The sequence below is a fragment of the Capsicum annuum genome, chromosome 4 (assembly GCF_002878395.1).
Source record: "Capsicum annuum cultivar UCD-10X-F1 chromosome 4, UCD10Xv1.1, whole genome shotgun sequence".
NCBI classification, from domain to species: domain Eukaryota; kingdom Viridiplantae; phylum Streptophyta; class Magnoliopsida; order Solanales; family Solanaceae; genus Capsicum; species Capsicum annuum.
This window is the reverse complement of record NC_061114.1, coordinates 227,399,939-227,416,392: the sequence shown is the minus strand read 5'-3', so window position 1 is coordinate 227,416,392 and position 16,454 is coordinate 227,399,939. Positions and strand designations below refer to the sequence as shown.

General features: G+C 32.8%; 1 protein-coding gene across 1 annotated transcript; it reads left to right on the top strand.

The window, feature by feature from the left end:
- Window positions 1–9,443: 9,443 nt before the first annotated feature.
- LOC107866979 (auxilin-like protein 1) lies at window positions 9,444–16,300 on the top strand. Its single transcript, XM_016713048.2, has 7 exons — window positions 9,444–10,004; window positions 11,306–15,086; window positions 15,173–15,262; window positions 15,346–15,411; window positions 15,503–15,592; window positions 15,858–16,034; window positions 16,116–16,300. Exons 1-7 carry the CDS (start codon window positions 9,631–9,633, stop codon window positions 16,149–16,151), a joined length of 4,614 nt encoding a protein of 1,537 aa, XP_016568534.1. The 5' UTR covers window positions 9,444–9,630; the 3' UTR covers window positions 16,152–16,300.
- The last annotated feature ends 154 nt before the right edge of the window (window positions 16,301–16,454 follow it).

Below are 16,454 nucleotides of genomic sequence, written 5' to 3'. Positions count from 1 at the left end.
GTTGTGTAAAGGGATGCTAAGAAAATCAAGTTACGGTCGTTTTCTTTGATAACCAAATTGCTACTGATTTCATAGAGAGGATATGCATGATTATATTTCTTGACTAAGTACATCAAAACTTATTATGCTCATTTTTATGGTCTTGTCCACTTTGCAGATGAGAGACTTAGGTGATGCAATGATCATCACTAGAATGTAAGTCTCATAATCTCATGCAATTTCAGAATTTTGCTTGTTTACTATTTGTCTAAGCTTTTTCCTGGAGGATATATGAAAGGATTGATATATGTTAACATTTCAGAGGACGCACGAAATCGTGAAGTAATAGGTCGGAATACCCTAGCCCATATTTTCTATTCAGGATGTAAAATGTTGATCAGGTGAAAATTTATAAGATACTAATATTAAAGATCATTTGATATTCATGATAACAAGACGATTTTGTTGCACTTTTTACTCCAGCCCACTGGCATAGGTTGACAGATTTGTTCCGCGAGGCTACAACTCCTGATGGATCTTCGGTTATTTAGGATAGTGATCTTTAGCACATGGTATTAGACGTCAGCAAAAAGAAAGTAAAACTCTTCATATATTCAATGTCTAGATTACAGGTTGAACTTGTTGAGTCTGCAGTAAAAGGCAAAGTTAATGTTCCGAAGGCATGCTCTGAGAAAATATTAAGAGAGTTGTGTTTGTATCTTCTGTTGCTACTTCTGTCTTGAACCCCAACTGGCCGAAGTCCAAATCGATGGATCAGACTTGTTGGTCTGACAGAAAATTTTGCAAAGCAACAAATATAGAGTTTGTGAATTTGATTTCTGTGTAAATTTAAGATTATTATTCATGTTTCTTACATACGATACGTAATGTTGGTTTAGTAATATATGATCTATATATTGATTATTTAATTACTTGAGCAGTGTGCTGTATAATTGAGTTACTCCTTATAATATAAATTCAGATTTGACTCTTAAGTGCTTATTTTGCTAGAGAAGCTCCCTATCTGAATGCGTTTTGTGGTTCCAAATACATGCAGGACTGGTACTGTTAGCTGAGAAAGAAGCTTGGTCATATACAAAGCAAAGGGGAAAAGATATGATAACTGTGCTCCCAACACTTGTTATAGGGTCGATGTTGCAGAAGACAACAAATGCAAGTAATTTGGTTCTCATTAAGCTGCTTAAAGGTACCAAGAAATCATAGTTATACTTCACTGTTTTAGTGTTTCTGCATCATTTCTTCTTCTTCTACATTTCTTGCAAGCATGAGAGTACATTTAGCATGCAGATTGTCATTTCACTTTTGTTCCTTCCGAAAAAATTGACACAGGATGGTATTGTATCAGGTTCTTGAACTGAGTATTAGATTGGAGGATATTAAGCTGATGTGTGTTAGCTAGATTGTTTATAGTCAAAATAACATTTTTCTCCTGATGTTTTGTTCAATTTGATAACGTTCCTGCTTGTAAAAATACCAAGCAAAAATTCTTTATGGTGGCAACTACAAATTCAACCAAAGTCCTAATAAGAGTTGCTTCTCTGCAGATAGCTTTTACTTTTGTTGTTAATCCATCATTAATTCTTGCTTATATGGGACAAGCTGCGTATCTTTCCAAGCATCACATTATTGAAAGTGATTACCACATTGACTTCTATGTATCAGTACCTGGTATATTTGCATGTTCACACACATGGTCATTAAGGAAAATCTTTCGATGATGAACATTCCCGAATCGTCCATGTAAGACTAAATCTTAAAGTAGTAGTTTACTTAATTCTTATTTTTTTGTTTAAAGTAGTTTTTGGTATCTAATTATTTTTAAGTACAATCCGTTATAATTTCACTTCATCTATTATAGAAAAGATATGAAGAAATATTATGAGAAAAAATATTTTTAAAATCTGATATTGATCAAATTGAAGCATATTACCAAGCTGTGGGGGGAGAAAAAAGCGAAGACTATTTGATCTTGGATATAAAGCAAAAGGCTACTACTTTGGACGATCTTGATTCCTTAGTTGATGATTGCAATCTTGATCAGTTGTGATACTTTTGACGATTAGTGCATTGATTTTTGATGGTCTATTTTGTTGAAAATGTTTAAAATTGTGCAACAACAATATACACTTGATGGATATGGATTATTTGAAGAATAGTTTGTAGATGTTTGGACATAATTGTGTTTAGGTGGGTGTTGTGATACTATGGATGTTTTGGACATAGTTGTGTTTAGATTTTGCTGTATTTGGTATTATGGATGATGTGAGTTCTTTTAAGGTAGTTGGTAGATGTTTGCAATGGATTGAGGAAAATAATCTTTTGTCACAAAAAATTAGGGACTAAATATAAAAAATTTTAGCAACAGACTAGCAATGAAATATTTGATCACGAAATAATCAAAATGACAAAATACAATATGAAATTAGTAACGACATTTATAAATATAATAACAAATTTATTCGTTGCTACAAATGGCAACGGATATAGATCGTCTCTATGACGTTGCAAAACTAGCAACGGATTTTATTTTTTCCGTTGCTAAATGGTTAGCAACGCGCAAAATAGCAACGACACTTATTCCGTTGTTGATCCGTTTCTAAATTGATATAGCGACGGATATATGTTGATTAGCAACATTTTCGGTCTGTTGATAAACGCGATTTTTTTTGTAGTGATATAGATAATAGATAAGGTAAATTCACCATTTTACCTTATAAGGTAAACTCACCATTTTATCTTATAAGGTAAACTCACAATTTTACCTCTAGCTTTTTAATGAGTAAGTGTTTACCTTGTCTATTTAGGAATTTTTCAGTTTTGGAATGTTCTTTTGGAATTTTGACTAAAAAAACTTGCCTTTTAGGCTTCGAACTCGACAAATAATAGGAATGATAAATTAAAACTAATCCATGAAAATATAATTCGTCCAAGTTTAAGTGAATTAATGATCCATCCATCCATTTATTTAACTTATTTTATATATTCAAATTTAATTCAACCCGCTCATCAAACACGCCAAGCGGTTGTTCAAGCAAGCAACAAAAGGTTGGGGTTTTAGAAAGAAAAATAAAAGGAAAGAGTCAGAAAGTGCGATGTGTGCCATGGAGTCATAAAGCCATATTAAAAGCAAGGCCTCATCGATAGGCACTCAAATTTGTTATCAAAATTCACTTAGACACTTAAACTAAGGCATGTTCCTATCATGCCCCTAAACCCCCTATATTTTGTTACAATTGGGCCTTTTTTGCCCTATCAGCAAAAAGCTCAAAGTGTGTGTTGCACACACGCGATGAAGTGACAAAATGAGCTAATTGAAAGATGACATGTGGCATTGTAGGTCCAATAATTATTAAAAATTAAGTATAATTTTTTTAACAAGTATATACAAACGACATTGAGGAAATTATTTAAAAATAATTCTAAAATTATTTAAAAAAATACTGATTATTTAAAAAAATTAATTTTTTTAAAAAATGAAATAAATTATTAAAATATTTTTTTTAAAAAATAATTATTAAGAAAAATTATAATTTTTTTAAAAAATGAAAATAAAAAATGGCGAGGATATAAATTATGAAAAAATAATTATAAAATTATTTAAAAAATAAAAATAAAAAATTGATTATTTAAAAAAATTATAATTTTTTTAAAATGAAATAAATTATTTAAAAAAAATTAATTATTAAAAAATTATAAAACTTTTAAAAAATGAAAATAAAAAATGGCATTGAGGATATAAATTATGAAAAAATAATTATAAAATTATTTGAAAAATAAAAATAAAAAACTAATTATTCAAAAAAAAATAGAATGTTTTTTTAAAATGAAATAAATTAATAAAAAATTATGTACAAAAATAAAAAATAATTATTAAAAAAGTTTACAACTTTTTTAAAAAATAAAAATAAAAAATGGCATTGAGGATCCAAATTATTAAAAAATAATAATAAAATTATTTAAAAAATAAAAATGAAAGCCTAATTATAAAAAAGAAATTATAAAATTATTTAAAAAATAAAAAATTAATTATTAAAAAGAAATTATAAAAAAATTTTAAAAGATAAAAATAAAACTCCCCCACCTACCCCCAGCCCCCCAGCCCCCAGTGTATTGTTTTATTAAAAAAAAAAAAATGGGACCCCTAATGCTTTTTTGCCTAATTATAAAAAAGAAAATATAAAATTATTTAAAAAATAAAAAACTAATTATTAAAAAGAAATTATTAAATTTTTTTAAAAAATAAAAATAAAACTCTCCCACCTACCCCATCCCCACCGTATTGTTTTATTAAAAAAAAAAAATTGGGACCACCTAATGCTTTTTATTTTATTAAAAAGGGCCTTTAGTGTTTAAAAAAAAATTGTTATTAAAAAAATTTTGGGGCCCTCAATGCAACTTGGCATTTTTTTATGTGTAAATTAGTAAAAAAAAATGCTCCTCGCACATCTTCCACAAAGGCACTGCACGTGTCACATAAGTAAAAAAGGACCAATTGGAAAAAAATGTGGGGGTTTAGGGGCCTACTAGGAACAGTCCTTAGTTTAAGTGTCTAAATAAATTTTGATAATAAATTTGAGTGTCTATCGATGCCTAAAGTGAAAGTGAAAGTAAAAGTGAAAATAAATATATTGATGAGGTTAGGATCTACTTTATCTTTTAGATCTTCTTCATTCTAATTTCCTACTACTGCTACTATATTTGCTTGACCTTTTCATAAAGATTCTCTTCGGTCTTCATCAGATAATTACTACTTTAATCATTTTTACCCTGGACTTTTTTATCTATCTATATCTCATCATTCCTTTATTTATTTTTTGGTTTGGTGCATATTTGGTCAACATAAAGAGTAGTAGATCTTACCTGGTACATGCAGGTTCTTGGGAACACAGTAATTTTCGTGTGAACCTTTTATTTATATTGAAAAATATAATAAATGTATGATAATTATAAATTTGAAACCCACAAAATATAAGTGAAGTGTGTTAATGGTTCAGTGATAGAGAAGGAGCATGCTAAAATTTTGTAGGCTTCTTTGTTCTGGGTACTAACCCTATAAGCCACTATATTTTGATATTTTACTTTGTCAAAGGAATTCACAAACTTTAAATTCTAGATTCGCCTCCGTCTTAGGGATCATAATCTCAAAATTTGAAATTAATTCTACTTCATGTTTGATTGAGGTATGTATTAGTTAATTTTAAAATTATGTTATCTCGTTATTTGTACTAAAATAATAAGGATATCATTTCGTATGTAAAGTGAAATAAAATAATCTCATTAAATATTCTTACTTATCTCATCTCGTGTACTGAAGTAAACGACCTCTTAATACCCAAATTACAATTAAAAAAAAGTGAGAACTTTCACGTAAGTGAAAAGAATATCACTATAGTGAGCAGTAAAATTAATTTGGACACATACTAAAGGTCATGATAACAAGATGAGCAAATGGTCCATGGGGAAATCTCCTTTTTTATGTACTAATATGCCAATAATGCCATAGGAAAAGACACCATTGTGTTTAAACAATAGGTTTTGAATTGAACCCTTTGTAGCCACTTCTTTATATGTGAAACTTTAAAAATTTTAAAAACTGTCTAAAGACTGAAATGTTGGATTTAAAAGTTTAAACTTTGAAAAAGTGTACATTCATCAATGCAACAAAACTATAGTTTAAAAAAATAAAATTAAAGGAAAGGTGGATGATGCCATTACTTTGTGGGTCCTTATTGTTTAAAGTGAGAAGAGATATACTCATAACTTCATAACAATAAAGTTTTTAATCATGTCATAGAGAAATATTCATAAATAAATATCTAATATTGAATAGGCCCTACCAAGGATATATTTTGACCATGAAATGACTGAGGATTCATTAAGGTTTGTTCACCAGTTTTAATCAGAGATAATGCTCAAATTCATTGCTTTTACGCTTAAGTATTTGTCAAATCATAACTTAATAAATTTAAAATTTATATTTCCATTACAACTAATATATGAATGTCTTTTTGCTTCAGTACTTTTACTAGATGAGAATTTTTCACCAAACAGAGTGTTTTCTATTCCTTTGTTCTTATTTAAATGGGATTTTCTTAAATTTTACATTTGTAATAAGTGTTTTTCTAAAAGGAATTGTACATCGTGAATAATATCGACTTTCTTAATAAAGCGTTCATAATTCAACCTGTCATCAGAAATTAAGAAAAAATAAATTGAGGTTCGTACATGAATAATAATCATAAACTCTATATAAAAGAATTTGAAAATATAATTAGAGTTTCCATTAGTATCAAAAATATTATTTTACCTTATAAATAAAAATAAATTTTTCATATATTTTATTCTCCTCGAACCTCACTTTATCATGAAATGTTATTATACATGAACAAAGATGATTAATTAATTCACAATTCGGTGCTCTCAATTAGTGTCCCCATAATGGGAGCTCATAAGAAATATAGCAACCTCAAATTCATAATTCCATGTGAGGGAGGGGGCCATGTACTTTGTATGATTAAGTGTTTGAATATGGAATAATTGTCATGAGGAAACGACTATGCTTTTTCCTCTTATTGATTCTTTACTATTACACATTTAATAATACCCCCCACAATAAAATTAAAAAAATCCAACTAGTTGAAGTTGAAAATTCATTACTTAGCTTGGTCGTAACTTGTTGGTAGAGCTTTGAAAATTGAGGAGTGAACATAGGTTTTGATAATTTATGTGAAAATATTAAATATATAGTAGGCGTTTTGCCTGAAAATTAAAATTTTTGAAGTGGGAATTGGAGTTTGAGTTGAAGTTGAAGTTGTTTTGTCCATGAATATAATTGGAGTTGTTTTAAAATTTTCGTGATGAAAGAAAGATGGAAAAAATGAAAATAACTTTTTTCTTATTTTTCACTTTTCCAAATACATTTCAAATTATATTTGAAATTCTCATAGTCAAACATCAACTTGAAATTGTATTTGACATAAAGTGAATTTTTTTTTTTCAAAAAAATGAAAAAAATTTCATGACCAAATTAGCCCTTAATTCATTTCAGTAATTTGTCACGTTTTATTGTTTGATAGTCAACTTTCATAAGCTCTAACCAATATTTTAAGATGTATTTTTCACCGTATTGATATTTAACAATTTATAATTAATTTGTCGTATTTATATATAATTTTTAAATCTTCAAATTTTAAAATATCAATTTAATCTAATTTAGCCCCTAAAATTTGTAACTAAAAAAAATAAAACACGATAAGTATTTTTGGATGAAGGAGTATCTCGTTTATCATTCTGAAAATGAAAAAAAGAAGTTTCTTACTTTTGAAAGAGTGCAGTGAATTACAATCAAAAATATTTATAACAACGTCATTACCTTTTTAAAAAAATATTTTTAAATAATATAGCAAATATTATTATAAAATTATGTAATATAAAATAACAAAAAATTATCCTCGTCCTCGAGAAAAACTTGATGATTATAGTAAAAGTATTATTATAGAGCATAATTATATAGGAATCTCACCCTATTAATGCTGATGATGTTGGTCTCCTTTTTTAGAAGCTTACACGTGCTATAAATAGTCAAATACAATTAATCATTTTTTCTGCATTCATGCAGAGAGGTCCCTTTTACCAATCCCTACAAATCTGAGAAATTAATTTATATGTGTGAAAATGAAATGCAACATTTCTTTTTCAAAAATTTAATTCATGGTCAATCAATGAAAAAAATAATTAAAGTTCCTAATTGCACGTCAGTTTTGCTAATAATGTCACATATTATAATTTGGGACATTATTTGAAAATTGAAGAAAAGGTAGATCAATGCATTAAAATTCTCATTCTGTGTAGAATTCAAAAACGGTCCGACTATGATAACTTAGTGCACGCCGTCTTAACTTCTTTTGTTATTTTGGTCTTGAGTCCAATTTATTTTTGTCTCAAATTATTAGTCAATTTTGATCTTTGATAGTATTGAATAATATTTTAAATCAAGTTATGCTAATAGCAATATATTCAGTATAATTTTGTAAGTAAAGATTTCATACTTTTAAAAATAAAGAAATTATTTTTGATAGATTCAATTCGAAGTAATACAAGCAAATCAAGTTGATTATTGGAAAATGAAAGATGGATTTGCAATAAATTGATCAATTTGCATAATAGCCAAGTAGTTGTAGTATTATTACATAAAAGTGATTATTACTCTTTTTCAATAGTACAAGAAAACGATAAAACACTTTTACGTCGTTACGTGTTAGTTTTGTCCTCACAATCAGCCACAGGGTCACAAGTTGTGAATATGAAAGCTGGCTTCTTGAAGGAAGCAACTATTTTAATCGTCACAAATTAAGACGAGAAAAATAATATACTACTAGCAATAGCATAAAAATAAATAAATACTAGTATGAAAACAACCACCTCCTACGTCTATTTTAGCTTGTTCATCATAATTAAATTATATGTCTATTTTTATTTATCTAACTTGAAAAAATAAGAAATAATTTATTATTCAATTTTTAATTTAACCTTGTTATTAAATATAATATTTTTTAAAGTATTAAATTTATGATATTTATTCTGACTCTACTTTATTTGAAATAGTGTTATGAGCAACGTATATTTTATCCTCTTCAGATCCTCACTTTATGAAAATATACTTCATATATTGTTCTTGTATTGAGTTTAATACATTTGATACACTAAAACTACTATTGGATAAATAAAAATGATTTATTACATCGTATAGTGTATCAAATCAATAGTATTAGATAAATAAAAATGATTCAAGAAAGTAGCATTTTCGTCGTTTTAAATTTATTTGTCTCACTGTCTCGAGTCGGGGGTCTATCGGAAACAGCCTTTCTAATTCTTTAGAGGTAAAGGTATGGATTGCGTACATCTTATCCTCCCCAGAGCTCACTATGTGAGAATACACAGAGTTTGTTGTTGTTGTTATAAATTTATTTGTCTAATTTAAACTGACATGAAATTTAATAAAATAGAGAGTTTTTTGAATTTCATAATTTTATACTAAAAATATAGAAAATATATAAAAGTATGTTCTAATCTTGTTTTCTAAATATGTTTGTGAAAATTTAAAAAAATAATATGGTGCATTAAAGTTCACACTATGTATCGATTTGGGAAAAGATCCTATCATAAAAGTGTATTATAGACAATTTTATCTTATATTTTTTAGTTTGAAATCTTGTAATCACATAACAATACGATATTGTCAATACCAATTACACGAAGGCAAATTTAAAAAACTACCAATTTTGTTTCGCAATTAATAAGTAAAACGAGACGAACAAATTGAAAGGCGGAGAAAGTACTAATCACCGAACGAGTTGATCAATCCAAGTTGGAGACTTGGAAACAAGTATACCGTACAGCAAAAAACACACTTATATAGAATATAAAATTACTCAAAATTACAAAACGACCCTTCAGAAATCACATTTTGTAATTATTCTGTCACAAAAAAAAATCTCCATTTTCTCTTCTTCCTTTTATTCTTCAGACAAACAAACATCACCGAAGCTAAAAATAAAAAATAAAACCAAAAAATTCCACCATAAATAGCAACCCTAGTTCATTCTTCTTTCTTCTTTTGTATGTACTTCAATGGAGTCTCTTTCGCGGCCTTTACATAGAAGAAAACTCTCTAACACAAATGCCTTTTCATTTTCCGCTAAGCAACAGCATCCGTACGACGGCGTTTTTGCAGGTTCACATTCGCAGTTCGGAGCTCCGGTTTTGTCTCCCGGAGCTCCGGATTACTCTGAGATTTTTGGTGTTTCTCGTGGTTCGTCAATTCCTGTGCTTGATCTTTCTGGTTTGGATGCTACGGCGGTTTCCGATGATTGTCGGAGCTCGATGAAGGTTGATTATTCCAACATTTTTGGTGGTTTTTCTGAAGAGGATAATGATATTGCTGTGCCGTATGAAGAGTTGTTTTCTAAAGTTAAAAAAGGAAAACGTTCCTCTGCTAAATCTCGGTGAGTTCATTTTGCGTGTTTTTTTTTTGAGACTTTTTTTTTGCTCAAATGAAGATTTCTGTTAGTCGTAGCTTGAATTTGTATTGAGTTTCCTTTTATGTGTTTTCTCACTGTACATTTTCATGATTTTTTTTTTACTTTTAGTTTATGGATATTTCTGTTAGTGTTGAATCGGTAATGAGTTTAATTTTGTGTGCTTTTTTGCACTGTCAGTTTTTTCATGATTGCTACTCCTTTTTTTTTTTTTTTTACTTTTTGTTTATCGAATAGTTTGGATTTTGTAATGTGTTAACTTGCTTGTTTCTACATGTTTCGGTCGATCATCTGTTTGTTTTTCGGCATTTCTTCGCATTGTTAGTGCAGTACTTTCGGTTGCTTTTACATTTGGCAGTGTCGAATTCTACATTGTTGTAGCTTTGGTTGATATGCAGAAATGAAAATGATAGAAAAGAAATAGGAAAAAGTAAAAGCAAAGGCACAATTATTTGAAGTTTATATGCCGCTGTTTCGTGTTTTATATCTGTTCCTAATTTCTGGTTTTGCTTCAGTTTGTATATACCTTGTGTGCTTAATAATTCCTTTTTTCTGTTTAATAGCTTCCATTTTTCCGTAGTATCGAGTTTCTGCTACTTTCAAGCTACTTTAGGTGAAATATATATACGATTTTTGCTCTGCGGAAACCGGTAAATAAGACATTTTTATATAAGAAAATATGTCATTGAAGCACACAAATTTACCTGTTCTGCTGGGGAACCTGTAAATTAGACTTTCATATAAAAGCATATATCAATTGGTTGAAGCATTCAAATATTTCTGATATGGAATATTCAATAGGTAAACCTTTTTAGTTAAAAAAGAATATCCATAAATTCTCGGTTGATGCTCGTTCTGAGACGTGTCTGTCTTCTATAGCTTATCTGGTAATCTGATATCCTTTTGCTTTGTAATTGGCTAAGTTATGTTGGCTTACGAAATGTTAATCCTGCTTGTCACCTTCTTAACGGAAGGTTTTAAGCCAAATTTGTCGTTATTTGATGCTTAATTACACGTCTATAGCCTTTTCAAGTGTAATAACTTAGACATGCTCTCAAATTTAATGGACATTTACAATGTGCGTTGTCCTTGCTTGGTCTGGTTTCTCACAGGGGAAAAGACAACCTTCCGTATTAAATTGCAATTCTCTTGATTGCCTTTATTTCTGTGTCATTTGCCAGATTTCCTCAGTGTGTGTTTGAAGGATACTATGTGCATTGGTTGCTTTTGGTACAACATATTTAATTTCCTTTTGTTGTCGCGTGTAGGACTGCTTCGGAAGGATCCGATCAATTTAGTCCAAGTGGAAGGCAAAAAGAGTCCTCATGTGATGCAACTAATCAATCTTTGGATGGGCCAAAGCATTTTAACCTATCTTATCATAAGACCAGCCAAAGAAGCACTGATGGATCAAATGGTATGACACAGATAGCTCAACTCCATGCTGTCCCCGGTTTTACGCATTTTATAGATGAAAGTTCTCATTTACCAAAGACTGAATGCTGTCAACAAGCAACCTTTGTAAAAGGTGATGTACTTCGCCATAGGAGTTTCAGTGGGGAAGTATTTAATGGACGTGATAGGAAGGGGGATTTTCATGTCCCAAAGATGCAAAATTCAGATGGAGTACATCGCAACAGGAGCTTTAGTGGGGAAATATTTAAAGGACATGCTAGGAATGGGGATTTGCATATCCCAAAGATCCGAAGTTTAGCTGGAGGACATCGCAACAGGAGCTTTAGTGGGGAAATATTTAAAGAAGGGCATGCTACGAATGGGGATTTGCATGTCCCGAAGATCCAAAGTTCAGATGGAGTACATCGCAACAGGAGCTTTAGGGGGGAAATATTTAAAGAAGGGCATGCTAAGAATGTGGATTTGCATGTCCCCAAGAAACAAAGTTCAGATGGACATCACAATAGGCACTTAAGTGGGGAAATATTTAGAGAAGAACGTGATAGGAATGGGGACTTGCATTTCCCCAAGAAACAAGGTTCAGATGAAGTTCATCTTGACGATGAAGTTCATCTTGACAGGAGCTTTAGTGGGGAGTTATTTAATGGACATGATAGAAAGGAGATTTTGCATTTTCCCAAGAAACAAAGTTCAGTTGGCGTAGTGAAGGCTACAAGTGGATCTAGCTGGGATGCGTTCAATGGTAAATTTTTTAGTGCACGTGATGAATTTGACAGGAGATCAAGTTCCACTGAAGGGGCATCAACTTCAAGCGCCATGGCCAATGACATCAAGGGCCAGCCTTTTCAGTCAAAAATACCTGGTCCTGATTCCACATTTGGTGCATCTGGAAGGGGTATTCATGCCGCTGATACTTCACTGCCTTCCTCTGATGAGGAACTTGATGCAAATTCAGCAGCTGCTATTTCTGCTGCCACTTTGAAAAAAGCCATTGAGAAGGCTCAAGAAAGTATTAGACTAGCAAAAGAGCTAATGGAGAGAAATGAAGGTGTTCCAGCTTCTCAGAAACGAAGGTCTAAAGGTAGCTTAAAATCCAAGGATAATAGGTTTGAGTGCAACACAAGAAGTAGCATGAGAAATACTATAGAATTGCAGAGAAAATTAGGTATTGGATTGCCTCCATTTTCTGAGGTTTGCAGGGGAATTCCATCAAGCAGTGCTGATTTTGCTTCATGCTTCAATCTTAAAGAACAGCAAAGAGTTGCTGGAAATGTTGAAGCATCTCACAGAGATGTAGCAGGAGCTTGGTTTCCGGAAGTGGTAAGCAGTAGAAAGGAGAATTCTCAAACTTTGGCATCTCAACGGGTTGGGAGCAACAATCGCGCTCAACCATCTATGGAGAACAACAAACATGTATACAAGCTAGAGGAGATGCCTACAAGTAACAAGACCATGGAGCTTGGAGAAGCGCCAGATAACATCAAATCAATGGGGGATATTATAAAGCCAACACTAAATGTTCTTGGGAAGGCAGAAGCTCCAGAGCAATACAAGGATACTTCTAATTCAGCTCTGATGCACGATTCTGAAGAATTTGTAAATTCAGAAATGAACAAAGAGTATTGCTTTTCTAAGGAGAAAGGAAATTGTTCCACCGAGTTGAAGAAGTCAGAAAACATGAAGAACAATCTAGAGTTGACATTTGTTGAGCAGTGGAGTTTCAAGAACTTGCAGAATTCTACGGCGCTGCATACCGAGGAGAAAATTGAATTCCAAGAAATGGAGAATGATAATCTACGTAACAACGGAAAGACACCTCCAGAAAACGAAACATTGAAGCATGAAGACTTGGAATCCAGTGCAGTGCCGGAGTGGTTGGAAAAGGTTGAGATGGAAGAGAACAAAAGTAGATTAGGAAGGAGCTCCGATGAAGAAGAAACTGACATTGTGCACAAGGAAGCCTTCATATGGGTGGAAAATGATGAGAAGCCACAACATGGCTGCGAGAAAGAAGGCATTGAGAGTAGACTGGATGATTTCCAAGGGGGACAAGACGCCAGGACATCAGATGGGGTTCATGAGCGTGAGCAGATTTGCAACAAAACAATCTACTCTCGTGAAGGGGAAGAAAGTGAGAGAAATGAAGAAGGATCTGAAGGGGAACTACTTCAGAACTTATCCGTAGAGACTTGTCAGTATGAAGCAACTGAAGAAATGGAGAACCAACCTGATAAATTCACACAGAATAGAAAGACTGATGCAAGTCAGGAGGCTGAAGGAACTGATAGTGGGCTGGAAGCCTCCGATAAGAGTGAGGATGATCAGGAGACAAGTGTGGCTCCAGGTGTTGCTGATAAACAAGATTCAAAGAGATCTGTTAATGAACCTGATCATGATAGTGGTACTTGTTCAAGTGAGATGCAAGAAGCTTATGAAAATCAACTAGAAAATGATGACCTTGAAATTAGTCAGCAGGCAGTTGATTTTGAAGGAATACAAGGAGTATCTGAATCCATCAATGAGCATGCCGATTGTGAGAAGGATGGAGTAAGTGAAGAGGCATCCAATTCAAGGGAGAAGGAGATAACGGAAACTGCTAGTGAAGAGGATGCCTCTGAGGGCATTGTGCAAGATACATATGAGGCCTCATCTGAGGATGCGAAGGAAGTGAATTATGATTCCCCTTGCATGAACAGTGCGGACAATCTTCCAAGTGAAAAACTGTTGTTTGAGACAGAGAGCTTCTCTGATGTCATTCAAGAGAATGTGAGTGATGATGAATCACATTTTGTACCTGAGGTCCACCCTTCTGAAGAACAAAAGAATACCACATTTATTGACATAAACCTTGAACAGAAACGAATGGATGAGACCGGTAGGGAACCAGAAGAATCCTCAAATCTTGAAGAAGGGGATGACTCTTGGGTTCGTGGACATGTAGAGACTGAGGAATCAATCAAGGGGGATAGTATCGTTGATCAGGTTGAGAAAAACAAAGATATTGAAGCAGCTCAGCAAGTAAAGAAGTCTGATGAGAACTCAGAAGACTTGGAATGCTCTTCTTTACCTGGTGACCGTGAACCACTGGACAGTGATGAAGAGGTAAAGGCAGAACTACACAAGGAAGAAAACAATCTTAGCGAAAAAACTGTTGTAGAAGAGGAGACCAAAGACTCAATACAAAAAGAAGTGGAGGACAAATATAATGGTAGAAAGAATGAAGTGGACACGAGACAAAGGGAAAGGGAAAAAGACAGAATAGTTGTGGAAAGAGCAATTCGGGAGGTTCGTGAGAGGGCTTTTGCTGAAGCCTGTGAAAGAGCAGAACGAGCTGCTGTGGAGAGAGCAACTGCTGAAGCTCGGCAAAGAGTAATGGCTGAGGCACGAGAGAAGCGTGAGAAGGCTTCTGCAAGTATCAAGGCATCAACAGACAAAGCTTCCATTGAAGCCAAGCTTAAAGCAGAGCGAGCTGCTGTGGAGAGGGCAACTGCAGAAGCCCGTGAACGTGCTTTAGAGAAAGCTTTATCACAAAAAAGCATAGCTGAATTAAGGTCTCAAGTAGATAGAGACGGTGTTGAAAGATTTGCTAGTACAACCAGAGAGAATGGATTGAAGCACAGCCTTTCTTCTTCCGTGAGTATTATTCACTTTGTTTCCTGCTTCTCTCCTAGTGCATATATCGTGACAATACAGAAGAATGATCTACTTATTAAATGCAGGATTTGGAGAAATTTGATGGAAGTAATACTGAATCAGCTCAGAGGCGCAAAGCAAGGTTGGAGAGGCACCAGAGGATAATGGAACGAGCAGTATGTTTAACTCTATTTGTACGATACTAGTTCCTGGACATTGTCCAAGCATGTTCATTTTTATTTTCTACTTATCTTTTCAGGCAAAAGCCCTCGCGGAGAAGAATCAGCGCGATATTCTGGCTCAGAAAGAGCAAACAGAGAGAGATGTAAATTTTCTTGATATGAATAGGTGTTCTTATGGAGTTAATGATGTTAACATGTTAGTTGTGATTGCTTATGCATGTGTTTAAATTTCAGAGACTAGCAGAAGCTCTTGATGCTGACATTAAAAGATGGGCCAGCGGGAAGGAAGGGAACCTACGTGCACTTCTTTCTACTCTGCAATATGTATGTATCCCAATTAATGCGTGCCCAAGTATTTTATCCCTTGTCTAATTATGAATATAAACTGGCCGGAAGGTTGGACTGGTTTCAAATATCTCAAAATGCTACCTCTCTTTCGTTAGGAAAATGTATAGCGATTCATCTTCAAGAAACTAGGAAGTTGGACTTTTTTTTTGAAAGTTCATTGCACCGATCTCGATGTAGTTTTTCCCCTGTTCAAATATGTACACCAATTGTCACTAATTTCGCATTGTTTTTGCAAATGCAGATCCTTGGACCCAATAGTGGTTGGCAACCTATCTCGCTGACTGAGATTATTACGACTGCTGCTGTGAAGAAAGCCTACCGGAGAGCAACTCTTTATGTTCACCCTGATAAGTTGCAGCAAAGAGGAGCAAACATTCAGCAAAAATATGTTTGTGAAAAGGTTTTTGATCTTCTAAAGGTAATGTTTCTCTAGCTGCATGCTCTGATTTGTGCCCGTTGCTCGTATTTGAATCTGATTATTTGCTTTTGTGAACCAAAGGCCGCATGGAACAGGTTCAACTCAGAAGAGAGGTGACAATGTTTCGGCCATCACCTTTTCAAGATGAAGACGAATGTTGCCTTAATTTGTTGTTTTGTATATACATTGAACTATTGACAATCTTATCTTAGACATGAACAAGCAGCTTATCAGTTTGGAAATTCAGGGTAAAGTTATTTACAAAATGTTGAAATGCAAGGTAAATTACGCGTTAAGATATGTTGAAAAGCAAAAGTTTTCAAAGATGTGATCTACCGAAGCTGTGTGACTTCGTTAAGTTTCCATGGTATTCTACCTTTGCATGGTCTCCTTTTGAAATGTTATGGTCAAGTGGCGATT

Excerpts from the sequence above, each read along its gene's own strand:
- LOC107866979 (XM_016713048.2), top strand. The coding sequence starts at position 9,631 with ATGGAGTCTCTTTCGCGGCCTTTACATAGAAGAAAACTCTCTAACACA. Across the intron at positions 15,412-15,502 it reads AAGAGCAAACAGAGAGAGAT|AGACTAGCAGAAGCTCTTGA; the intron begins GTAAATTTTCTT and ends TTTAAATTTCAG. Across the intron at positions 15,593-15,857 it reads TTCTTTCTACTCTGCAATAT|ATCCTTGGACCCAATAGTGG; the intron begins GTATGTATCCCA and ends TTGCAAATGCAG.